Source organism: Canis lupus, chromosome 3, assembly GCF_011100685.1.
Source record: "Canis lupus familiaris isolate Mischka breed German Shepherd chromosome 3, alternate assembly UU_Cfam_GSD_1.0, whole genome shotgun sequence".
Taxonomy (NCBI): Eukaryota; Metazoa; Chordata; class Mammalia; order Carnivora; family Canidae; genus Canis; species Canis lupus.
Genome location: NC_049224.1, coordinates 28,688,524 through 28,716,051, shown reverse-complemented (window position 1 = coordinate 28,716,051; position 27,528 = coordinate 28,688,524). Strand labels below are relative to the sequence as shown.

The following is a 27,528-nucleotide window of genomic DNA, read 5'->3' as shown; positions in this document are numbered from 1 at the left end:
TACATCCTCTACCATTTTCATACATCTTACACATACGATCCAACACCAAAACACAAAATGATCTTGATAAAAGCTTGTGGAATCAATGGTAACAGAAAATAACACTAAATTATTATAGAGAATTATTTTATTTAGGCTTTTTATTTAGGCTTTTATTTAGGCTTTTTATTTAGGGTTTCCATAAGGATTAAGCCACTGTAGGATATTTTAATAAATATTATACAAATATGGTATGGTGCTGTATTTTAAAATTCATTAAAATAGCTCTATAAAAGACGACAAGGGAGGGAACATCAGGGCCAAGATTGGAAGAAAGGAGAACAAAGTGAGTTGATAAGTATTTACTCCAAAGATACAAATGTAGCGATCTGAAGAAGCACCTGCACCCCAATGTTTATAGCAGCAATGTCCACCATAGCTAAACTATGGAAAGAGCCCAGATGTCCATCAATACATGAATGAATAAACAAGATGTAGTATACCCCCCACACAGACACACACGGAATACAACTCAGCTATCAAAAAAAGAAGAAAAAAGAAAGAAAAGAAAGAAAAGAAAAGAAAAAAGAAAAGAAAAGAAAAGAAAAGAAAAGAAAAGAAAGAAAAGAAAAGAAAAAAAAGAAAAGAAAAGAAAAGAAAAAAAGAAAGGAAGGAAGAAAGAAAGGAAGAAAGAAAGAAATCTTGTCATTTGCAACAATGTAGATGGAACCAGAGGGTATTATGCTAAGCAAAATAAGTTAATCAGAGAAAAACAATTATCATATGATCTCACTCATGTGGAACTTAAAAAACAAAACAGGATTATAGGGGAGAGAGGAAAAAATAAAATGACGAAATCAGAGAGGGAGACAAACCATAAGAGACTCAATCATAGGGAACAAACTGAGGGTTGCTAGACAGGAGGAGGGGAAGGAATGGGGTAACTAGGTGATGGACATTAAGGAGGGCACTTGATGTAATGAGCACCGAGTATCATAAAACTGATGAATCACTGACCTCCACCTCTGAAAATAATGTTAATTAACTAATATATTAAATTTTTTTTAAAATTAATTTTTAAAAAATAAAAGAATATAAATTTAAAAAGAACAAAGTTCAGAGACTAATACACTTAAGATTCTACCATACAATAAACAGAAAAAAAATCTTCATTTTCTAGTAAAATACGTGTATGTGTACATGAGAGATATACTATATAAATGAGAATTCAAATTCCATTCATTTTTAAGTTATAACATCTGTAAATTATCACAGGCCCTAAAAGGCTTACAAGTAAAAACCAGCATAGGGTCTCTATAACCAAAATAAAGTTAAAGATGTCTAAAGAATGTTTGTGGGGAGAAAAACTGTCACTGGGTTTACTTAGTATGAGGACAGACTGACAGTAAGAACTAATAAAATAAGCCTCCATAGGCTGTAACATTCCACATACCATTAGAGATCATTGGTATTATTAACAGAGCACCTACCTGTACAATTTCTGTATTGCATGGGCTGCATTCTTCCTAACATATGGTGATAAATCAGCAGAAGCCTCCTTAATAGCAAGCATCATAATGGGTACGATAATTGGTACTCTAATACTTGACAGAACTCTCAAAGCACTTGCACGGATTAGTTGATTTGGATCCTAAAAACAGTATAAAAATATTCATCAAGATTTCAAGTTCAATATTTCAAAGATATTTTTATGACAAAATTAATTGGTATGCACAGGGTACAATATAATAATAGGAAAAAGCTACTTAATTTAAAGAATCAGTATATGGAAAATGGGTAAGTAAAAAGAGTTAAGTAAATCTTTATTTCCCTGAATAATGTTTGAACAAAAAAAGTAACGGTTATAATTCTAGTTGATCATTCATTACTAAACATGTTTTAGTAATGGGTTTTTTGAGTTTCACAATCATAAAATGCTACAGGTTATAAACTTTATCTTTAAAGTCATGTCCCTTCATTATACACTTTCAACAACTAGTTGGTATAATGATGAAGAGTTCTTTGATGCACGATAATGATTAAATAGGACATAAAGGAACATACAGAAAATGAAACACAGGGAAAGGTTTAATTAGTTATATATATTATTTTCTAAGGACACTGAATAGGCAAAGTGAGAGACCTTTCAACTCTTTTCAAAACACTACTGTGTCATTTAGATTATTACTCTACTTCTTTAAGTAACACACCTTCAACTCTCCACAAACCTCGGTAGCTATTTGCTGGTTCACTCTATTATTTACCTTCAGAGCTCGCTGAAAAGTGCTTATGGACAAGAGTGCCAGATCCTGCTGTTCTTCAGCATACCGGACCAGGTAAACATATACTAACTTCTTGATCTGTTAAAAAATAATAATAATAATTTAATCCTAGCCAGAGTGAAAATTAAAAATTGAATGGTTTGAATGCCAAATCCATTCTCAACTTTCCTAAAGTAAATAACTGAATAGCTTATATTGTAATATAAAGATAACATATTGTAGGATAATGAATGGCAACAGAAAAAGCTTGTAAAATAAGCATTTTAATAATCTGATCTATAATAGCAACATCCTATCAAGGTGTTCTGTAGTAACTCCAACAGGTCTTAAGGGCTAACTTGTTTCAAGCTTATGCACTCCTTGCTTGCCGACTTAAGTAAGTCCCTTTGTAGATAAACTAACCTATTTATTCCTTCAGATCTGCAGACCACCGGCCTTGAGGAGGGAAGGACCAGACTTCCCCAGGAGAGGAGTCCTGCCCACACTGGTATACAATCGCTGCTGATGCCATCAAATTTGTTCAAGGTCATGTCCATGATTATCCACCTGGGCACCACCTTCCCCTGCAGGTAGCCAGCCCACCTCCAGCCCTCAATGTCCCACATCTTCCCCCTTTAAAACCTTCTGGCTTTGTCTGGACAGGAAAGACAGTCTTTGGGATATAAGTCCACCACAGTCCCAGGCTGCCAGCTTCCTGAATAAAGCAACTTTTCCTTTCCAACCATCACTGTCTCTCTATTGATTTTCAAGCAGGGAAGCAGGTGAACCTGAGTTCAGAACCAGTGGTCTGGTAACACTACCTCCTGAAGAAAATTAAAAAATCCCTGAGCAAAACTCAAACAAGAATATTAAAATATAACTGAATTGTAAAAATACTTTCAAAATGAGGGATACAAATACTAGAAATAATTTGGGTTCTGTTCACTAACTATATAGTATTTGAATTTAATTTCTTTATCAATCAAAAAATTTCCTTATCAATCAAAAGGTGCTGGAGTCCCAACTCTGATTGTATGGTAATATTACATTCCAATATATATTACATGATATTTTTAGCTCAGTAAGAATAAGATATTACAATAATACCAATTTAATGTAATAAAAATTCTACAAGATTGGAAGGGTCTTCTAAAAATGGTTATAAATGGCAATTTAATCGCTAAATCTATACTAGAATTATGAACAGAAAAATTAAATAAAAATTAGAATTTCAGTTGAAATTCATCAACTGCTCATAGCCTCTTCCTTCTCAGTATCTTTATATTTTTTTATATTTTTTTTTTTCCTTCTCAGTATCTTTAGATACCAGCGCCTGATTGTGTATGTCTCAGTAGATCTAAAAGTTTACGGGATGTTCAAAGAGCACAGGAACTAGGGGAAATAGCTGGAAATAGGAGGAATTGATTCTGGAAAGGAAAGAGAGTACTAACCAGGCCATACTTTATGCCATACTAATCAAAACTGAACTTCTATAAGGATAACTGCCATGGCCTTCCTTCCCTTCCCTTCCCTCATACACCAATTTCCTTTGACACAGTGTAGTTTTGTCTCGTTTTTCTTAAGTAAGCTATAGGCCCAATGTGGGTTTGAACTTACAACCCCAAAATCAAGAGTCACATGCTCTACCAATTAAGCCAACAATGTACCCTAACAGCATAGTTTTGAGTTACTTCACTATCCTGTTTGTTCTTTCTGAACTTATTCCAATTTGTCTATATACTTTCAGTGTAGTACTTCAAACTACAAATGAAGTTTAAGGAGAACAAACAAGTTTAAGGCCATGTTCCATGTGAGGGGCTTCCACTGATACAACTAATTCTTAAACATAACAATACATCTTTTCTAAATGTAACCATTTACTCAAACCATACTTGAGTAAATGTTCTGGTGAGGTTTTTTTCTTTTAAAAAAAAGGCAAGATCTAACATTTATCTATAAAAACTGTCAACATCCTAAATTCAATATAGCATGGCACCCTCTTAGGATAATTTTAGATTTTAACTTGTATTTCAATCTATTTTGATATTCTTTACAATTTTATAAGTACAAGTGAAAACTTAATGAGCATACTTTCTATATCTGCATTAATATTTATTTAAATAGCTAAATATACCATGTTAAGTTGATACCAATCCATTCTTCTACACTGTATGGACAGGGTTATAAGTGAAAGTTAACAAAACATTTATTTCCAAATACTCTTTCATAGTGAATGGATCAATTAAGTCTTAAAATTAAAACTTAAAATAGGGCAGCCCCAGTGGAGCAGCGGTTTAGTGCCGCCTGCAGCCCAGGGCCTGATCCAGGAGACCCTGGATCGAGTCCCACATCAGGCTCTCTGCATGGAGCCTGCTTCTCCCTCTGCCTGTGTCTCTGCCTCTCTCTCTCTCTGCATCTCTATGAATAAATAAATAAAATCTTAAAAAAAAAAACGAAAAAAAAAATAAAACTTAAAATATTAGGGCAGCCTCGGTGGCGCAGCGGTTTAGCGCCGCCTGCAGCCCACAGCGTGATCCTGGAGACCCCGGATGGAGTCCCACGTCAGGCTCCCTGCATGGAGCCTGCTTCTCCCTCTGCCTGTGTCTCTGCCTCTCTCTCTCTCTCTCTCTCGCTCTCGCTCTCACTCTATCTCTCATGAGTAAATAAAATAAAATATTTTTTAAAAACTCTTAAAATATTAAAACTCAGTACCCAATGCAGTCTAGAATCTGTCCCAAAATTCCTTTCCAGTCAAAGAGGAATAGTCAGTGCCCAAATATAACTTAAATTTTTTGTCTCAATCCCCCAAGTTCTGATAATCATATCTTCAAAAAGCAAAAATGAGGGCAGCCCAGGTGGCTCAGCGGTTTAGTGCCACCTTCAGCCCAGGGCCTGATCCTGGAGACCGGGGATCCAGTCCTTCGTCAGGCTCCCCGCATGGAGCCTGCTTCTCCCTCTGCCTGTGTCTCTGCCTCTCTCTCTCCCTCTGTGTGTGTCTCTCATGAATAAATAAATAAAATATTTTTTAAAAAAAGCAAAAATTAAACAATAAAATGTCCATCAAAGATGAATAGTAAAATAAATTACAGGACACCCATATAACACTATACTAGGCAGTCCCTAAATAGATTTAAGTAAATCTGTACTTGACATTAAAAATGTCTTTGTAAAATGTTTAAAGGTACAAAACAGTATGTATTATATGATCTCACTTCTATATTAATAAAAAATACACATATATAGCACTAACTATGTGCAATTAATTCATTTTAAATGAACAATTCAATGAGCAGGTATTATTACTCCTATTTTACACATGAAGAAACTGAAACACAACAAGGTTTAGTAACTTGACCAAGAAAGCACATCTATTAAATGAAGAACCAGATTCAAACCTAAGCATAAGTTAAGAAATCTATTTATTAAAATGTTAAGAGTGACTATACTTGAGTGGTAATATTATCCAGCGACCGTCACTCTCACTCTTTACATCTTTATTATTTAATTTTTTTACAATGAATGTTAATTTTGTGTTCAGATAAAACAATAAAGACATTTTTACTTCGGGGTGAATCTCCTCTTCCAGATCTCCTCTACAGTAGAATGGTACTTTCTCTGATTATAAAAGTATTTTAAACTGTTTCATTATAAAAAAAAAATCTCAAACCGAAAATATGTCTAAGTTTATATATTTCTATAAAGACAGCTTTTTCTATATCACTGATAAGATGCAGCCACTGAAACTGTTTTAAACCTCTTCAAAATGTCAACAAAAAGCCCAAGCTAAATGAACAAACTGCCAGTCAACCAATCTGTGACAGTCCCTTACTTTGGAACATTAGCCTATCAGGAACAAACACACTCTTAAAAAAAAAAAAAAAAAAAAAAAAAACATACCTCTGAGTGCCAATCAATCAACAGCTGTTTCACCCAAGTGATCACATAACTACAGATGATATCAACCCACTAAGGCCACTGAAAGTCCACAAACCCTTTCAATGTTCACTCAGAACAAGCAATCTTACACAAGAATACACGCAGGTTCCAAAACTATGGATACTACTATGTAAGACGGCAACCATATGATCCAAAATCTACCCAATGTTTTAGATTATATTTAAATGGAAATATAAAGTTTTTCATTACAGTTCAAGAAACATGTATCTAATTGAGATATAGACAGCTTTCTCCACAACCAAATTTTTAAGTTCTTAGGATTATAACAGTGCCAAAAAGCAATTAACATTTGCTAGCTGACTGATTTATAGCATTTTCAATAAATCAAATCAATACACAGATGCATTTTTAAGTTAAGATATTTCTCAAATTCACCTTAGAATCAACAAGAGGTTACTTAAATACAGGAACCATTCCTTAGTCATCTGTCTATGCTCAGGACTAATCACATGCCTGGCATATATAGTAAGATTTCAATAATTAGCTGAACAAAAACATCACAGCCCAATGGTACACTAAAAAAATGTAATAAGACATTTTCCATTAAATTGCAACATCAGGAATCTACTTTACCAATAGTTATAATTCACCAAATAGATGCCTAAAAAACATCAACATATGAAGAAATGATGGGTATTACAAGGATTGCCTCCAGTCTTTAACTTGTGGTTTTTGTTTTTTTTTTTAATTAACCATTTAAAGTATTCTTTCTCCTTACTAATTACATTCAGATCCAGGCTACCGTTCTCTGAAAAGTTTCCAAAGAAAATGGGTTAGAATGCACCCATCCCCTCATCCTCCTGTGATTTATTTCTCAGCAACACCTTTATTTACCAAGTAACTGTACAGCCAACTTTTAAAGCTGAATTATGAACTCCAGAATATATCCAGGGGTTTATATTGGCAATACTGAAACATTCAGATCCACAGCTGAGCTAGCAGGCATTGCTATAATTACTCACTATTGGAGAAGGATTTTTGTGACTGTTATAGCAAAAAGCATAACAATATTAAATCACAGAAGGTTGCAAAACACCAAATTTGTTCTAGTTCTGTTATAAGAATCAATCAATATTGACCACAAGAGGCCTATGCACCGACTGGCTGCAGGTGTGCAGAGAAAGCCTAGTTTCCTTGAAACCATTCTGTGACCAGAAATGGGAGTACTTAAAGCTCCGTGACTACACCATTCTCTGATCAGTTACCTTCATTCAATGTTACAACACTCCTTGCTGTAAAGCTAATCATAGCAGAGCCCCAGTAGGCTGGAAGAACACAGGCAGATCTGTTTAATTAGTTTATCAATACTAGTACATCAAACTTCATGAGTTATTGACTAAATCTTTGATTATTTTTGCACTATAACCAGTGATTGCTTACTAGGTAACTTTTGGTATCATTTGACATCAAATGGAAGATGACGTACAGCTTAACTGTGTGTCTAAGGCAGCATGTACTAATAAAAATGAAATTTTGCAGTTGATAGGAATGAAACATCAATTCTCTAAACATAAATTTTAAGCTTATGTCAGTTTTCTCACATTAGAAGATTAAGCATATTCAAAAAATAAGGTATTTCAAGAACAAAAGAAATCCAACAAATAGACCATTAATTATGTTTATAGTGATATTTTTGTTGCAGAACATTAGGCAGTATATGAGAATCTGAGTATAAAGGGGAAAGATGAACAAATAGGGAAGGTCTACTATTATAACTACTAAACAGTACAAACAGCTTTGAATGAAAAATAAATAATATAGAATCTTCTGTTTACAAGAAGACTAGATGTCCAGGGGGAACTAGTTAATTTATTGCCAATTTCTAAGGACTTGCTCATTTCTATCCATCTCTAAGACATAAAAATATTTATACCAATGCCAGATACCTCCCAAAGGATAGCTAATACCAGATGTTGACATGGGGCCAAAATCACTAAGGCAAAAGGAAGAGGAAGGAAGCCTCAAATAAGAATGGCTTTGAAAGGGGAATGGTCTAAGATGGGTTCTGAAGCTAAGACTCCTGACTTTGGATTCTGACTCTTAAACTTAATAGCTGTGTGACTGTGGTCAGATTAATTTTACCTCTCTGTTACCCTGACCTTGTATATAAAATATGGGAAACGACAAAATTAACCCTACAAGTTATTTGTGAGGATAAAATGAAAATATATGTACACACAGCTTCTTTTAAGTGTTAGCAATCATTGTTGCTACCAAAAGACTATTCCTAAAATACTAAGACAATAGCTTTACCTATATCTCACACAATTTTTCTGAGTCAAATTTCAATTTTTTTCAGATATCTGCACTTATATTAGAGGCCATAAAGCTACATCAAATTAGAAGCCAGACAGCAGGGGCACCTGGTTGGCTCAGTCAGTTGAGCATTTGCCCTCGGCTCTCTCTCTCTGTCTCTTTCTCTCATATAAATAAATGAATAAAATCTTAAAAAAAAAAAAAAAAAAGCAGCAGCTCAGACAGCATGACCATGATACATCAAAGAGTATTTACCTATTCAAATTATCAATTCAGAATTATAAATGGTAACAAGCACATATTGTGCTTAATAAATATTAAATTAATGATGACTCAAATTTGCAAATACTAGATTACATGTTTATTCTACATTTCTCTTATTAATTGGACTCTTAGAAGGAATGGTCTGTCAAGTTATTTAAGTCCAATTTAAATGAATTGAGTGTTTTGATTTTAATTGACCCAAGTTAGTGAGCTTATTGATGGCTAATCATTTAAGTAGCAAAATTCACCTATCAAAAATATATAATGTGGGATCCCTGGGTGGCGCAGCGGTTTGGTGCCTGCCTTTGGGCCCAGGGCGCGATCCTGGAGACCCGGGATCGAATCCCACATCGGGCTCCCAGTTCATGGAGCCTGCTTCTCCCTCTGCCTATGTCTCTGCCTCTCTCTCTCTCTCTCTGTGTGACTATCATAAATAAATAAAAATTTAAAAAAATATATATATATATAATGTATGCATTATCTAATACAAAAATTAAGTATACTTTTAAAAGTATCTAAAAATGGGCTTAAAGTACTTATCTCTAAAATGCTATAACAAATTATTCTAATAAAATTAAAATGGTGATGGGAATTTTTTTCTATATATGGAAATGTGTACTCTAGAAATTGCATATACTCCCACTTTTACTTTTCCAGATTTTGAATACATAAATCCAAGATTATATAAACAAAACTTATATGAGAAAAAACTATTTAAACTACTAATTGACATTAGAGACATACTAACATCTAATCTACTGTCATAGTGCTAAAATAATAACTAAGAGTCTACTTCACATCAATCTTGTATTTATATTATATAACAACTGAAGTGTGACCACACTGACTTATTGCTCTACTTAAAAAATTCTACCATCATTCTCAAGTCAAGATTATTTTATTCAGGGGCGCCTCAGCGGCTCAGTCGGTTAAGTGTCTGCCTTTGGCTCAGGTCATGATCCCAGGGTCCTGTGATAGAGTCCTGCATGGGGCTCCCTGCTCAGCAGGATGCCTGCTTCTGCCTCTCTCTCTGCTGTTCCCCCTTCTTGTGCTCTCTCACTCTCCATCTCTCTCTCAAATAAATAAACGTCTTAAAAGAAAAAGATTATTTTTAGTCACTCTTATTTTTTCCTGTACCTACGCAATCTTTTCATTTTAAAAATGCTTTGTTTTTAAAACTAAAAATACGTAAGCATTGACTATAAAATTGCTAAAGATATATGGCTCACTCAGTATATTCTGGCCATAAAGCACTTTAAGACTCTGCTATAGAAGTTTGATGTAGAAGTTGGAAAAGATGATGTGAATTTTCAAGTATGTATAGGTATATACAATTGTCAGGTATAAACTGACAATTCCACAATCAAAGTAGGGAAAACTGGAACAAATGTTTCATTTGTTCAATAATGTTTCATATATTTTTAAGGCTTTAGAAACAGCTAAGAGATTTTTATATCAAGCTATAATTTAATAATAACTGAGAGACCTCATTTACTCTCCTACCTTGAACAGAAAATCAAGAGAAAAAATAGTTTTCATATGCTGGACAATAAGCAGCACAGCACAGTGAATCCTCAGAGGGAAAAGCTGAGGGGAGTGCTACCACAGAGGGTAATAAACCTACCAGCACACAAAGGGTAACTCAAACAGAATCCAGAAGATTCCCTGTACTTAGGAGACAGATATCAAAAGTTTAGAGGCCAAGGCTGCTAGAATTTGCAGAGCAGAAAAACAACTAGAAGGAAACTTCAGAGATAGAGAGCACACACACAGCAGAGGACCTCCACCAAGTCTTAGACTAAGCACTGATATGTATAAGAGTGAGATGAAACTACCTGAGGCCGGACCCCTCCCCCCCCCCAAAAAAAGGCCAACACAAAGAACACAGAACACCAAAAACAAACACTGGGAAAAGGTAGGCAGAATAGATCTCAACGATCACAAAGAACTAGGAATAATTAATGTTCCTAACAGCCACAGAGAAAATATCTCATAAATACATGAATTTTTTAATAGAATCCTAAAAAAAAGTATTACCTTAGGAGTGGGATTAACCTAGACTAAAAATATTTCTGTACTACCTAATAAAGTTTAAATGTATGCTTTGCAAGAATGAAATGATTCCATATAACTTGACTGTGCACCAAAAAAAAAAAAAAAACACAATTTAAAGGAATACAAGATCCAGCAACTGATAGCATAAATTTCATATTGTTTAACATGTAGTTAAAATTTACTAAGGATATTAAAAAAATAGGAAAATATGAATTATAACCATGAGAAAAATCAATCCACAGAAAAAGACTCAAAATAACAGAAAGAGCAGAGGGACTCCTGATCTTGGAGTCATGAGTTTGAGCCTCACATTGGCAATAGAGTTTACATAAAAATAATATCTTTTAAAAAAAGGCAGAAGGATTTTATAACTATTATAAATATGAGCCATATGACCAAGAAAGCAGACGAAAATATGAGTATAGTAAAAGAACTGCAAGACATGAAAGTGATCCAATGAAACAACTAGAGATGAAAAATATAAGAGCTAACATGATAAATACAGTGGAAGAGATTATAAATTAGGCGCAACAAAAGGAAAAGTCAGTTAACTTGAGTATACAGCAATAGAAATGAAGCACAGAGAGAAGACTGGAGGAAAAGAACAAACCATCAGTGACCTATAGGACATCAATTAGTCTGCATGTGTACTAGAAGTGCCAGGAGAGAAAGGAGACAAAATATATTTTTAAAAAACTAACAGTTGGGGATCCCTGGGTGGCTCAGCGGTGTAGCACCTGCCTTCAGCCCAGGACATGATCCTGGAGTCCCGGGATCAGGTCCCACATCGGGCTTCCTGCATGGAGCCTGCTTCTCCCTCTGCCTGTGTCTTCTCTGCCTCTCTCTCTCTCTCTCTCTCTCTCTCTGACACTCATGAATAAATAAATAAAATCTTTAAAAAATAAAAATAATAAAAATAAAAAACCAATGGCTGAAATGTTACCAAATTTTTAAAAAATCATAAGCCCACAAATATAAGATGCTCAACAAACCTGAAGGAGGATGAGGGGGAAAAAATGCCAAGGCATATCAAAATAAACTTTAAAACCAGTGCTAGAGAGAAAACCTTAAAACCAACAAGAGAAAAGAAAGACATTGTGTGTGTAATATACACACAATGAAATGGAGATTAACAATGACAGGAAACTTGCAGGACAGAAAACAATGAAATATATATTTTTTTTAAGATTTTATTTATTTATTTATTCATGAGAGACAGAGAGACTCTGTCATGATTCATGAGAGGCAGAGACACAGGCAGAGGGAGAAGCAGGCATCACGCAGGGAGCCTGATCACTCCAGGATCGCGCCCTGGGCTGAAGGCAGGCACTAAACCACTGGGCCACCCAGGGATCCCTGAAATATTTTTTAAATACTGAACAAAAAAGACTGCAAATCTAGAACTGTAAATTCTAGATTCTAGGCAAAACATTTTCAAATGTACGCAAAATAAAGACTTTTTAAAATAAAACCTGAAAGAATTCATTACCAGCAAAACAAGAAATGTCCTCTAGTCATAAGGAAAATAATATCAAATGTGGTATTTCGAAGGGATGAAGAGGGTCACAAATGGTAAACATGAAAGAATACAAAAAGACCTTCAGGGAGTGGGCAGTTCTATCTTTAATAGATAACTGCACTTCTGGTAATTTTGGAATAAAATTGTACTGGAACAATCTCCCACAGAAAACTAAAAAAACTACTTATTACAAAAGTAGTGTGGGCCCTGGTGGTGAAACAGCAGCAGATAGACTCTGGTTAGGAGTATATGCTCAAAGGTGATAAGAAAGAGGGCTGTGTAAAATCCCATTCCCATGGCTTTCTGATGAGGCAAAATGAGTATTGGATGAAATCCAAGTAGAGGCACTGATGTGTCCAACCAGTCTCTCTGGCCAAAGGAACAAAAAAACTGAACCTAGGAAAATTATGGCCCCTGAAAAAAATAGGGGAATCCCACCACGGAGAGAGCCAGAGATGGGCTCCTCAAGCAGTCTCTACCCACATCTCTGTCTAACTCCTGAATCATGCAAGCAGAGAATAGACTCAAAGCAGCTCAGCAAAAGACAAAAAATACAAAATGAGGCCGAAGTTGCTACTTAATAGAATTTCCAATATGAACCCAGTAAAGGTAACTACCTTCAAAAATACCACCTGTGGAGGAAAAATAAAAGAATATAGAATCTCTGTGATTTAATATAACGTCAAGAACAGAGCTCGAAATTACCCAACATAATAATATCTAAGGAGGGGCACCTGGGTGGCTCACTGGTTGAGCATCTGCCTTGGGTCCAGGTCATGATCCCAGGGTCCTGGGATCCAGTCCCACATCAGGCTCCCTGCGGGGAGCCTGCTTCTCCCTTGGCCTATGTCTCTGCCTCTCTCTGTGTCTCTCATGAATAAATAAAAATAAAATCTTAAAAAAAAAAAAAGAAGAAGAAGAAGAAAAACTAAAGAAACGGAATACTGGAATACTGTGTACATATTCATAAACACAAGAAAATCAACGAAATGCAAATTGAGATAAACAAGGTACTGGAACCAGCAGACAATGATTTTAAAACTGCTATAACACTTACTCTTAGGTAAAAGAAAATGTGCTCTCAATGAATAAACCAAAGCTCAGCAAAAAAAAAAAAAAGAACTAGAAATTCTAAAATGAAAAAAACCTCACTGAATGCACTGAACAATCAAATGAAAATGGCAGAAGAATGAATAAGTGAATTGGAATGGAAAACAGATGAATAAAAATCCAGTGTGACGAAAACAAAAAAGACATAAGAAAACCAAAACAAAGCTTCATACACTATTAGACAATATGAAAAATATAATACATATGTAATTTAAATATCGGAAGAAAAGAATGGACCAAAATACTATATGAAGACATTATGGCCACATTGATGTTTCTAGTAGCATTATTTACAATAGCCAAGATAAGGAAGCAGCCCAAGTGTCCATCGACTGACAAATGAATAAAGAAGAGATGGGGTGTGTGTGTGTGTGTGTGTGTGTGTGTTTAATATTATTCAGCCATAAAAAAAGAATGAAATCTTGCCATTTGCAATGACATGCATGGAGCTAGAAAACACAATGTAAGTGAAAATTTCGAAGTCAGGCAGAGAAAAATACCCTATGATTTCACTCACATGTGGAATTTAAGAAACAAAACAAACCAAGAGAAAAAACAAGAAACAGATTCTTACTATAGGGGAAAAAAAATGATGGTTACCACAGGGGAGGTGGGTAGGGGCATGGGTTAAATAGGTGATGGAGATTAAGGAGTACACTTGTCGTGATGAGCACAGGGTGATGTCTGGGAGTGAATTATTATACTGTACACCTGAAACTAAAAAAAATAAAATAAAAAGAAGAGAAAAAACAGCCAGAATTTCCCTAAGTTTGATCAAAAGCAAAAATTCTTGGATCTAAGATACTTAACAGACCCCAAAACAAATGAACGCAAAGAAGCTCAAACCAAGACAACTGAAAAGTCAAAGATAAATAGTAAAGCAAAAAAGCTGCAAGAGAAAAAGGACAAATTACAAAAGTGTTATCAATATTCAATTAAAAGGGACATTGCATAAGGAATTAAAGAGGATCTTTAAAGTATCTTTAGAGCACTGAAAGAAAAACAACATCTACATAACTCAGCATCCTACAACCAATGAAATGATGCTTTAGCAATAGAGGTAAAATGGAAACACTTTCAGTTAAGAGATTTCATCACCAACAGATCTGCACCACAGTAAAAGCTAATGGTATTTTTTTTTAATCTTTTTTTTTTTTTATGATAGTCACAGAGAGAGAGAGAGAGAGAGGCAGAGACACAGGCAGAGGGAGAAGGAGGCCCCATGCACCGGGAGCCCGATGTGGGATTCGATCCCGGGTCTCCAGGATGTCACCCTGGGCCAAAAGCAGGCGCCAAACCGCTGCGCCACCCAGGGATCCCCGCTAATGGTATTTTTTAAGGCAGGAAGATAATGATAGAAATTTGGATCTTAACAACACAAAGAACATTGGGATGGTAAATATCTGAATAAATGATAAATACTTTTTTCTAGGTTTTTGTCTTTAAAAAACCATGAGTATTTAAGGGTTGCAGAAGGGAAAGTGGGGGTGGGATAGGGTAACTGAGTGATAAGCATTAAGGAGGGTATGTGATGAGATGAGCACTGAGTGTTATACTAGTTGTTGGCCAACTGAATTTAAATTAAATAAACAAACAAGTAAATAAATATCATGAGTATTTAAAACAAAAATTGCAGAGCACCTGGGTGGCTCAGTTGGTTAAGCATTTGCCTTTGGGTCAGGTCATGATCCCAGGGTCCTGGGATCAAGCCCCTCATCAGACTCCCTATTCAGCAGAGTCTGCTTCTCCCTCTCCCTCTGCCACTCCCCCTGTTTGTGCTCTCTCTCTCTTAAACAAATAAAATCTGTTAAAAAAATTTTTTGCATTGTCTCATGATGTCATGATGTTTTTAATCTCACACGTATAATATCTAAAATATAAAAGATAGAAGGAATATGGATGTATACAGCTGTAAGATTTCTTTATTTTAAGTGAACAGATGCAATATTAAATAAGACTACAAAAAGAATAAATACAGTCAACAGTAAAAATAATGCAAAAATAAACACAGTAAAAATAAAAACAAGAACATTTAAAATGGGATTTCCTCCAAAACAAGGGAAGGAAAGAAAAAAGAAACAAATGAAGCAAATAAAAAGGAACAGTATAACATAACAGTACACTCAAATCTGAACACATCAATAGGATATTAAGTGTTACAAGAATAAACAATCCAATTTAAAGACACAGTTTGACAGAATGGATGGAGAAAAAATGGAGCCACATGCTGTTAGTAAGAGATGCACATTAGATACAAAGACACAGGCTGAGAGCAAATAGATGAAGAAAAGATACACCATACAAAGAGAGGAGAAGGCTAGAGAGGCAGTATTAATAACAAATCAAATAGACTTAAAAAAAAAAGTATTACCAGAGATAAAGAAGGACTTATTTTAGGATAAAAGGGTCAATTTATCATGATGACATAAAAAGAGTGATGCCTGACGGGAGTACTTAACTATAATATATATATATATATATATATATATATATATATTTTTTTTTTTTATTGGAGATTCAAAATCCCTCTACTAGCAATCAGTGGAACAACTAGACAAGAGGTCAGTAAAAATAATTTTAAAAATCTAACCAATATTAACCACATTTATTTAAATAACACATATCCAACAATAGCAGAATATACATTCTCTTTGAGCATGGTATGCACACCAAAATAAACTTTGATGATCTATAAACAAGTTCCTATAAAGTTTAAGAATGAAATAACATTAGGTATGCTTTAAGACTAAAATAGAATCATGTTCCAAAGCAATCAAGGATAAAATCATTAAGACAACCTTTCCACCCCCAATGTCAGGAAATTAAACAATGTACTCTTAAATAATCCATGAGTCGAAACAGAAATCATAAAGTAAATAAAAAATATTTTTAACTAAACAACAAAAATGCATAACATTAAATTTGGAAAATGCTAATGAAGCAATATTTAGAAGGAAATAGTGTTAAAAATTTATGTTAACAAAAAGATTTTATCTTAGTTCCCAACTCAAGATATTTAAAAAAAGAACAAACCCTAAATTATGTATAAGCCTGAAATATGAAAGATAAATACAAGTCATTAATTATGAAAAACCCATCATAACATAGAAAACAGAAAAAAGTAAGCTGATAAAATCAAAAGCTATTTTTCAAAAGGTCAATACAATTGATTAGGTTCTAAATTAATCAAGAAAAAAGATAAGAACTACCAATATCAGGAAGAAAAGAGAAAAATATCACTACAGAAGGCATAGACACTAATACTAAGGAAATATTACTAACAACCTTACTTTAATAAACTGACAACCTGAATGAAATGGATAAATTTCTTGAATGACAAATTACTAATCCAAGTCCAATAAGAAATAGAAAATCTAAATAGCCCTGTGTTGGAGGTCCACCAAGACCATCTTCAGGCTGGATGACTGGCCAAAAGGATTTACAAGACTCCAAAAGTTGTTACACTCAGGGTTATGGTTCATTACAGCAAAAGCATACATAGTAAAAAATTAGCAAAAGGACAAGATACATGGGTGAAGTCCAGAGGAAACCAGACACAAGCTTCCAAGAGTCCTTTCACCAGTGGAATCAGCATAAGATCTGCTTAATTCCTTGAGCAACAGTGTGTGATGACATGTACAAAATATTGCCAACCAGGAAACTTGACTGAGAAAGATTGTCCAAAGCATTTATTAGGGATCAGTCACATACATATCGTACAACTACGATCACTGTCATCACTACGTATGAGATCAGTAACAGAAGCTTCAGAACAGGAAAAGAAAAAGCAGGTGTCTACCATAAATTGCATTTTTAGTATACATTATCTGGACAAACTAGTACACCACGGCTCAAGACAACAGAGACATTAAACACTTTTATCAGAGAGAATAGTCTACTAGCTCAGTCTGCCCAAGACAGACAAGGGAGAGTCATGAGAACATCTTTCTACTGAATATACAGCGTTTGAGCAACCCAAGCCTACTGAGTTAACTATTTCCCACAGAGGTCTATACTCAATAAACAACTTGAATTCATCATTTAAAACCTTCCCATAAAATAAACTCCAAGCCCAGATGATTTCATAGTAAGGATAAAATAATACCATTTAAGATAAAATAACCCTACACATACTCTACAACAAAGGAGAAACAAGTCTCAACTCATTTTATAAAGCCAGTATTAACCTGATTACCATGATATCAAAACAAAAGCCACTGCAAGGGAAAAAAAATCCTTCAATAACATACAGATGAAAAATTCCTTAACAAAAAATTAGGAAATAATTCTAACAGTATAAACGTTTAATACATCCTGACTATGACGGGTTTACCCCATGAATAAAAAAGTTTAGTAAGTGAAAATCAATCCTATTCATTTACCATATTAAGAGAATAGAGAAAAATCATGATAATTTCAGTAGTTACTGAAAAAGCACTTGAAAAAATTTCAAAACTCATTCACTATAAAAACTTCCAGGAAAGTAGGGATAGAAAGAACTCCTCAACAGGATTACAGACAGCTGCAAAAAAACCCTATAGCTAATATCATAATCAATGGTAAAAGGCTCAGTGCTTTCTAAACGAGAAACAAGACAAGGATAACCATTCTCATCACTTTTATTCAACATCGTAATGTACGCTGTGCTCAATATAATATGACAAGAAGAAAAAAGGAATAGAAAAATAAAATTATAGTTGTACATGATATTATCATTTATGTAACAAAGCCGATGAAATCTATAAAATAGCTTTCAGAACTAATAAGTGAATTTAGCAAGGACACAAGATCAATATACAAAGTCAATTCTGCATGCTAGCAATAACCAATTGGGAAATGAAATCAAAAACACAATGTTGTTTAAAATAGCACTCAAAACTCCTAAAAACTAAATTTAAAGCATGTGCAAAACTTGCATACCAAAAACTACAAGATACTGCAAAAGGAAATTACAGAAGACCACATTCACGGGCTGGAAGACTTAATACGGTAAAGATAGTAATTCTTCTCAAAGTGATCTATAAATTCAATGTAAACAAAATCAATCCTAACAGGCTTTTGAAGATACTGACATGCTAATTTTAACACTTACATAAAAAGACAAAGGACCCAGATTACCCAAAATAATGTTAAAAACGGAACAAGACTGCAGTGCTTATGCTACCAGACTTCAAGACTCAAAATAAGACTATAGTAAACAAGGCAGTGTGATATGGCAAACAGATCAATGGCACAAAACAGATCAACAATATTTCACAAGAAGGCAGGGTAATTCAAAGGGTGAAAAGATTTGGTCTTCTTAAATATGGTATCAGAACAATTGAATATCTGGAAAAAAAATTATTTTGAAATCTCAAATCTTAACTCATATCACACACAATATCTAATTTAAAATGTAGTGCACAGTAAAGAATTAATATAGTAGGCCAGAGATTGCTATCCTTAGAAAGTCTGCTTACAAAGTTGGCCTGATGGCATCTGGGAACTTGAATTTCAAGGGTAATTTCCACATTCTCTAACTGAGAAAGAGGGTTTACATACAAACAATATGGTTTATGCTCAGCATTTGCTTTCTTGGGTCGCCTGGGTGGCTCAGCGGTTGAGCATCTGCCTTTCGCTCGGGGTGTGATCCTGGAGTCCCGGGATTGAGTCCCACATCAGGCTTCCAGCATGGAGCCTGCTTCTCCCTCTGCCTGTGTCTCTGCCTCTCTTTGTGTGTGTCTCTCATGAATAAGTTAAAAAAAAAAAATCTTCAACAAAAACAAACACACATTTGCTTTCTTTCAGGGAGTCTGGAATTTTGGCACTTGCTAGACAGTTAATGCCTATATGAACAGTGCCCCACCCCTGCCCCGAAAGACGTGGGCACTTAGTCACTAATGAGCTTTCCCAGTGGACACCACTTCATACTTTTTGTCACAATTGATGCTGGAGGAATTGACTGTCACTGGGAAAAACATTGGGAAAGGAAACTTGGAAGTTTGTATCTAATTTCCTCTGGACTTCACCTCACATACCTCTTTCAGGGCCTAATTTTGCTATGTGTCTTTTCACTGTAATAAATCATAGCTATCAGTATGACTATATCTTGAGTCTTATGAATCCTCCCAGTGAATCACAGAACCTGTGGATCACAGACTTATGACATGGATCACAGACCTAAATACAATAGCTGAAACTATTAAACTTTTAGAACAAACCAGGAAAATCTTTGACATTAGGTTAGGCAAAGATTTCTTAAACAAGTCACAAAAAATCAAGAAGTATAACTGAAAAAAAAAAAAAAACAGATAAAATGGACTTTATCAAAAATCAAATGTTTGTTTTTTTAAAAAGATATTAAAACAAAAAAGGCAGGCCACAGACCAAGAGAAAATAAATAAGAGTAAATAACTATCTGACAGAAGACTGGTACCAGAATTTTTACACTTTAAAATAAGAAAAAAATTTAAAAACAAGCTAAAGATCTGAATAGTTTAGAAGAGATACAACTAACCAATAAATCATAAAAAGATGCTCAGCATCACTAAATATAAGAAAATGCAAAGAAAGGCACAACGAAATAACATTATACACCTACCAAAGTGGCTAATGTTGAGTCTAATAAGATCTAGTCTAATAAGATCAAGTCAGAAACGATGTGAACCAACTGGAATTCATATACAATTGCTGGTGGGAATATAAATGGTACAACCACTCTGGAAAACTCCATACACTATTTTCTTAAAACTAAATATCCATTTCTCAGACAATGCAATTGATCTAGGTATTTAGAAAAGAAAAAAAAATTAAAATACAAGAAAAATTAAAATACATGACCACATATAGCATTTTATTCAAGTGCAGTGTAACAAGTCAATGTAAAAATTGTGAAACATCAGATTATAGCAAAAAGGAACAAAATGTGACAACATGAAACAGCATAGGTGAATCTCAAGACTCCTCAGTAAAGGAAATCAAACAAAGAGATACCATACTATCTGGTTTAATTTATAAGAAATTCAAAAAATGACAAAACTATAGTGACAGAAAGCAGATAAGTAGTTTCTTGGAGATTCAAAGTGGATCACAGCCATATATATAAAAGTTAAATCTATAGAACTCTTAGGAAAGACAAGTATAAATCATTGGATCCTTGGATTAAGCACCCAGATGAATTAAAAATGGATCACAGTACTATATTAAAGCTGAATCTACAGAACTCTTATGAAAGACAAGTATAAATCTCCATGACTTTGGATTAAGCATCCATTTCTTAAGTATAATACCTAAAGTATAAGCAAACAAATAAAAAGAGATGAATTGGAGTTCATGAAAATGTAAAATGTGCTTCAAAGGACATGATCAAGAAAATGAAGATAATCCATACAACAAGAGAAAATATATGCAAATTAGACACCAGATATGAGTCTAGTGTTCATGATATATAAAGAATTCTAACAATAAACAGAAAGACAATTATTTTTTCTTTTTTAGATTTTATTTATTTATTCATGAGAGATACAGAGAGAGAGAGGCAGAGACACAGGCAGAGGGAGAAGCAGGCTCCATGCTGGGAGCCCAACACGGGACTGGATCCCAGGTCTCCAGGATCAGGCACTGGGCTGAAGGTGGCACTAAACTGCTAAGCCACTCAGGCTGCCCCAGAAAGACAATTCGATTTCAAAATGTTAAAAGAATCTAAATAGACATTTTTCCAAAGAAGATGTAGAACTGGCCAATAGATGCTCAACGGTTTTTTACTAGAGAAAAGCAAATCAAAAACTGCAAAAGCAGCAATGAGATTCCACTTTATACCCTCTAGGATAGCTATAATCTAAAAGAAAGTAATTTTTTCAAAAAAGAAAAGTATCATTGAGGATGTGGAGAAATTATAACTCACATACATTATTGATAGAAACATAAAATGATGCAGCTACTGTTGAAAAGAGTTTGGTAAGTCCTCAAAAAAACATATAGTAACCATAAAATCACTACAAGAGAAATAAACACATAGGTCCACACACAAACTTGTACAACGTGTTTAAAGTAATGTTATTCACGATAGCTAAAAAGTGAAAACAACCCAAGTGCCACTGATGAATGAATATACAAAACTCACTATATCCATACCACAGAATATTATTCAGCAATAAAGAGGAATGAGGTACTGATACACACTATAACATGGACGGACTTGGAAAACATCACACTAAGTAAAAGGAGCCAGACACAAACATCACATACTATATGGCTTCATTTATATGAAATGCCCAGAATAGCCAAATCCATAGAAACAGAAAGTAGATTATTGGCTGCCTAGGGATGGGGTATAAAAGGCATGACTGCTAATGAAAGCAGGATTACTTTTTGAGGTGACAAAAATGTAGAGGAAGTAGATGGTAGTAATGCTTGTATAATTCTGTAAATACACTACATGTCATTGAACAGCACGCTTTAAAAGTTTTGGCATATTAACTATATTTCAATAATCTTTTTTTTTTTTAATTCATGAGAAATAGAGGCAGAGACATAGGCAGAGGGAAAAGCAGGCTCCCAAGGGGAAACTGATGTGGGACTCAAACCCGGGACTCCAGGGTCATGTCCCAACCCAAAGGCAGATGCTTAACCACTGAGCTACTCAGGCATCCTTCAATAATCTTTCAAAAAGATGACTGACTAAAAATAACCATTTATTTTTAGGCGGTTTTAGCATTTTTAGAAGTAAAATGCATGATATCATGGGAAATTTAGGAGGAAGAAATGGAATTATATTGTCCTAAGGTTTTCAAAGTATATGTGAAGTGTTATTATGTTCCTTGAAAGCAGTGATATTGTAAATCCTAGCGGTAGACTGTTATAAGATAAAAATGTACACTGTACACCTACTAAATAAAACAGAGATACAGCTTTTTTTTAAATTTTTTTTAAAGATTTTATTTATTTATTCATAGAGACACAGCTAGAGAAAGAGAGGCAGAGACACAGGCAGAGGGAGAAGCAGGCACCATGCAGGGAGCCTGATGTGGGACTCGATCCCGGGTCTCCAGGATCACACCCTGGGCTGTAGGCGGCGCTAAACCGCTGCGCCACCGGGGCTGCCCCGAGATACAGCTTTAACAGCAATATTAATACTTGATTATAAGTGAAAAACTTCCTTATATCCTTAATTTCTGCTTCTTATACTCCATCTATCGCCTCCTAAAACATCTGCCCAGATGTCACTAAGTCCTTGAAAATATTCTTCAATGGAGAGTGCTCTTTCTGTCAAACTTTCCAGACCCAAAAACAGAGCCAAGCACATTCCTCACAGTGGATGTTCACAGTTGTTAGCAATGGGCAAAGAGGAAGCATGTGTGCTGACATTTTCATTCTCATACATATATCACTACTTCCTACTGAGTAAACATATCCTCCAGACAATCACTACCATACCAGTTGACAGTGAGATGCATGAGAGACATGATCATTCAATCCTCTTCCTAACTGCCTTTTATTCTTTTAAAAACAAGCCATTTGCTCAAATCAATCTCTTATCCCCTTCACTGAACTCTTCATCCTACTCATCTTATTCAATGGTTTCTACACAGGCTCTTATTTTTTCTTTCGCACTCTATCAAAAGCCATTCGTCCATTTGACCCAACATTACCTTGGCCTCAAAGTTCTTTGATTTTCTGTTTCAAACACCATTGAGAAATGCACACAGAGAAAAGTAATCAAAGGCTCATGACACATCCTGCTTTTGCCCACCTCCTGCTGTACAGAGGCAGGGTATACCAAAACTAAAATGTTTCAAAAAGAACACTATATTTGGAGAGATAATACTTGGGTTCAAACACTGGCCTAATACTGCATGAACTTAGGTCTGTTTCACTGGACATGTGCTATCTCAAAATTAAATACCTAGAGCAGAATTTAAAGTACACAGGCTTCTAAGAATATGATCATCATTCACCCAGGTGAATTAATCTCAATTTACTTTTCACATTTTCCACCCAAAAATCCAAATACTGTTTATTAATTTAAGATTATGGATATCCTTAAGTGGGAGGCCCCTGGTGCCCCTCCATCCCCATGAGGGGGTGGGACGGGGGCCACCATCCTTGCGGGGCCGCTGGTGAAATACCACTACTCTTATCGTATTTTTCACTGACCTGGTGGGGGAGGGGGGCAAGCCCTGAGGGTCTCACCTGGGGGCGGGGGGCAACCCTATCAAATGGTAATGCAGGTGTCCTAAGGCGAGCTCAGGGAGGACAAAAACCTCCCCTGCAACAGAAGGGCAAAAGCTCGCTTGACCTTGATTTTCAGTACGAATACAGACCGTGAAAGCGGGGCCTCACAATCCTTCTGACCTTTTGGGTTTTAAGCAGGAGGTGTCAGAAAAGTAAAAAAAAAAAAAAAAAAAAAAAAGATTATGGATATCTTAACTATAACAAAAAAAATCTAGTGATACTTACGGATCTTGTTGCATTTCAAAGTAACTGAAAAATACATGATTCTTTTACAACAAAAGGAATCATGAAAATAATGAATCAAAATAGTATCCCAAGGGCACCTGGGTGGCTCAGCCAGTTGAGTGGTTAAGTGTCAGACCCCTGGTTTTAGCTGGGGTCATGATCCCAGGATTGCTCACAGTGTCTGCTTGAGATTCTTTCCCCTCCTCCCTCTCTCTCCCTCCCGCTCTGCTCTTCCCTTGCCACACCCCCAACTTCACTCAGCACATACGTGCGCACTGGCACACTCTCTGTAAAATAAATAAATCAATAAAATCTTAAAAAAAAAAAAGGTACCTCAATATTTTTACTGGCCACATTCTTCACAACAGCAGGAAACAGTTCAGATGCATTTTTCCCTTTTGCAATCATCTGAAGAATAAAAGTGGAGTATTAGAGCTAAAATCTTTTTAAAATTAGTATTCTGGAAAAAAAAAAACAAATTCTACATACATTAAATATTTAGAAAACTGAATCAGCAAATAAGCTATGATGTTAACAAGCTGAAATCTTTTTTTTTTAAGATTTTATTTATTTCTTCATGAGAGAGATGGGGGGGGGGGGGTGGGCACAGAGACCTAGGCAGAGGGAGAAGCAGGCTCCATGCAGGGAACCTGATGCAGGACTCAGACACTCAACCACTGAGCCACCCAGGCGTCCCAACAAGCTGAAATCTTTTTGAGTTATCTTACTTATTACTTATCTCAACTATCTGCATCAAAGAACAAATAATGACTTGTGTATTAATATACAAATATATAGACACATTAAAGAAAAAATATACAGTAATTTAAGACACAATAAGATATTTATTTACAATAGTTTTCATTTATAGCTAATGAGACTATAAATACTTTTAAATATTTACATTGTTCTTTATTTTCCAGGTTCTTAAAGTTATACCGCATTTGCAATGGGGATGGCCAGGGGTGTGTGAAATCAATGTTATTTGGGACAAACTATTTCTCCCCTGGCCTTCTCATCATGGGTTTCCCTACTTCTCCAACTATTACTCTTCAAAGTTCCTTTCACCAAGTCCTCTTCTCTGCCCACTAAAGTTCTGTGCACCACCATCTTTTCAAGCTATACTACTCTACAATCTCTGAAACTTCTAACATTTCATTCACCTTCATGACTTAACTCTCACCAGTATGGGGATCAACTCTCCAAACTCTAGCCTTAACTCTCAGCCCTAATTCCACTTCTGTAACTGGACATTATTAGATGTCCTCTCATTTCAAACTTGCTGTCTAAAACCACTTATAATAAAATGGCATTCATGCTACAACTTCCTATTTCCACCAGTTTTCCCAGATACCAGAAACCAACAGAATTACTCAAATCTACAAAATATCTAAGTCCCATTGTAATTTATTTGTACAATCACATTAATTCTCACTGTTACTATCCTAAAATAGGTCACTATGACCTCACAAAGGACTTTTCCAATGGTCTCTGATTCCTGTCCATAATGTACATCACTGACAGTTTCACAAGCTTAAAACACTTCCATGCACACTGTCAGCCTCTATCAAAGATTTCAAAAGCCCCTGACTGTCTAAGAATCCAAACTATTTCACTTAATATTAAACGCCCTCACAATTTGCAACATTTCTTTTAAGCACATCAATCATTATTGTTTTACACTATGTAATTATCAAAGTAAATTGACCTACTACTACCAGAACATTCTCTAGTCCCTCTATGCCTATACTCATATCACACTACCAAATCAATTCTTTTTACTTTACACATTCTCTCGAACTTTAATCATTATCCCTTCCTAGAACCATCTTCTAATATTTAGCCTACTATGTCATCCAATTCTAATTTCCTCTAGAATTTTTTAATTCACACTTTTCATCTGGAATTTTCTATGTGCTATGTTTCATTTCTATTTATTTTAATTGTATGTCTCCCTATACCCCCATTTCCTTTACTCTTATTACCAGAATATATCTTCAGGTCTATTAGTAGTCAAGACTTTGGTAGCTACAAAATAAAGTTTAAACTATAGGATAACTTCCTGAAAAGGGGTTCTTTATGAATTACACATTAAATCTAAGAAACTAGTTAAAAAATAGAGTATTAGTTTTAAAAATGTATAACAAATGTTTTACAATATATAAGTGATATTTTAAGCATAATAATCCCAGTTAACAATTTCTCAATAAGACCTTTCTACAGGGGCACCTGGGTGGCTCAGTAGTTGAGCCTATACTTTAGACTCATGTCATGATCCCAGGGTCCTGGGATCGAGTCCCACATCAGGCCCCCCGTGGGGAGCCTGCTTCTCCCTCTGCTATGTCTCTGCCTTTCTCTCTCTCTCATGAATAAATAAAGTCTTAAAAAAAAAAAAAGACCTCTCTATAGGATAGCTTTAATAATACTCTAATACAAGCTAGTCTTTTTATATTCTATTTCCTTACATGTCATATTATGATTTGAGTATTTTGTGTTTTTTTTTTTTTTAAGATTTTATTTATTTATTTGAGAGAGAAAGCAAGTGAGCAAGAGAAGCAAGTGAGCAAGAGAGAGCACGAGCAGGGAGCGGGGGAGTGGCAGAGGGAGAGGGAGAAGCAGATTCCCTATGGGGCAGGAAGCCCCACACAGGGCTCAATCCCAGGACCCTGAGATCATGACTTGAGCTGAAAGACGCTTAACTGACTGAGCTGCCTAGGTATCCTGATTTGAATATTCTATAAACCTGCTGAGTAGTACAGAAGTTCACAAAATACTGCACCTAAAACATCTTTGTATGATTTTACACCTGCCTCAATTTCCTCACTTGTAAAATAAGAAGACAGGGATCAAATGTTCTCTAGGGTCCACTGTTTCAGTTATTCAATAACAACCTGTCCTACTATATACAATTCCAAGGATTCCCCAGCTGTTCTACATATATAAAGATGCTAACAGATGAGGGAAGAAAAAAAATCCTTGAGTCAAATTCATTTAACAAATATTTGCTGAGAGAACACTACATGCCAGGGACTATTGTAGACCTTGATGATACAACTGTAAACAGTATACACTTGCCCATTAAAGATTAACTACTAATGAAGGCGAATGACAATAAACAAAGATAATACGTGAGATGGTAAAAGAGAGTACTATGAGAAACAAAAGGACTATATGAAAAATGAAAGTGCTAAGGTGGGGGTGAGAGCTGCTTTTTAATGTTTAGTGTTTTCCTAGTATAAATTTCCCATCCTTACATTTTTAATTTATCTATGTCTTTATAATAAAAGTGGGTTTCTCCTTGGGGCACTTGGGTAGCTCAGTCAGTTAAGTGACTGCCTTCAGCTTGGGTCAGGATCCCAGGGTACTGAGATCAAGCCCTGAATCGAGTTCCCTAATCAGCATCAGGCTCCTTGATCAGCAGGGAGTCTGCTTCTCCTTCTGTCCCTCTCCACAACTCAGGTTCTCTCTTGCTATCTCTCTCTCTCAACTAAATAAATGAGTAATCTCTAAAAAAAATAAATAAAAGCTGGTTTCTCCTAGAGAACATAGAGTTGCATCCTGATATTTTCAACTATCTAACAATCTATTTTAGTTGGTAATTTTAGATCACTCACATTTAATGTAATTTTGATGTGGTTTGATTCATGTCTACAGTTTTACTACCTGTTTTCTTGTTACTGCCTGTGTTTT

The 27,528-nt window shown here is 35.1% G+C and overlaps 1 protein-coding gene across 1 annotated transcript in view; it reads right to left on the bottom strand.

Moving 5' to 3' along the window:
- Window positions 1–27,528, bottom strand: part of AP3B1 (adaptor related protein complex 3 subunit beta 1) — a 266,465-nt gene that overhangs the window by 198,297 nt on the left and 40,640 nt on the right. The window contains 3 exon segments of the mRNA NM_001002974.2: window positions 1,470–1,630; window positions 2,244–2,339; window positions 24,172–24,246. Coding sequence (NP_001002974.1) covers window positions 1,470–1,630; window positions 2,244–2,339; window positions 24,172–24,246 — 332 coding nt within the window.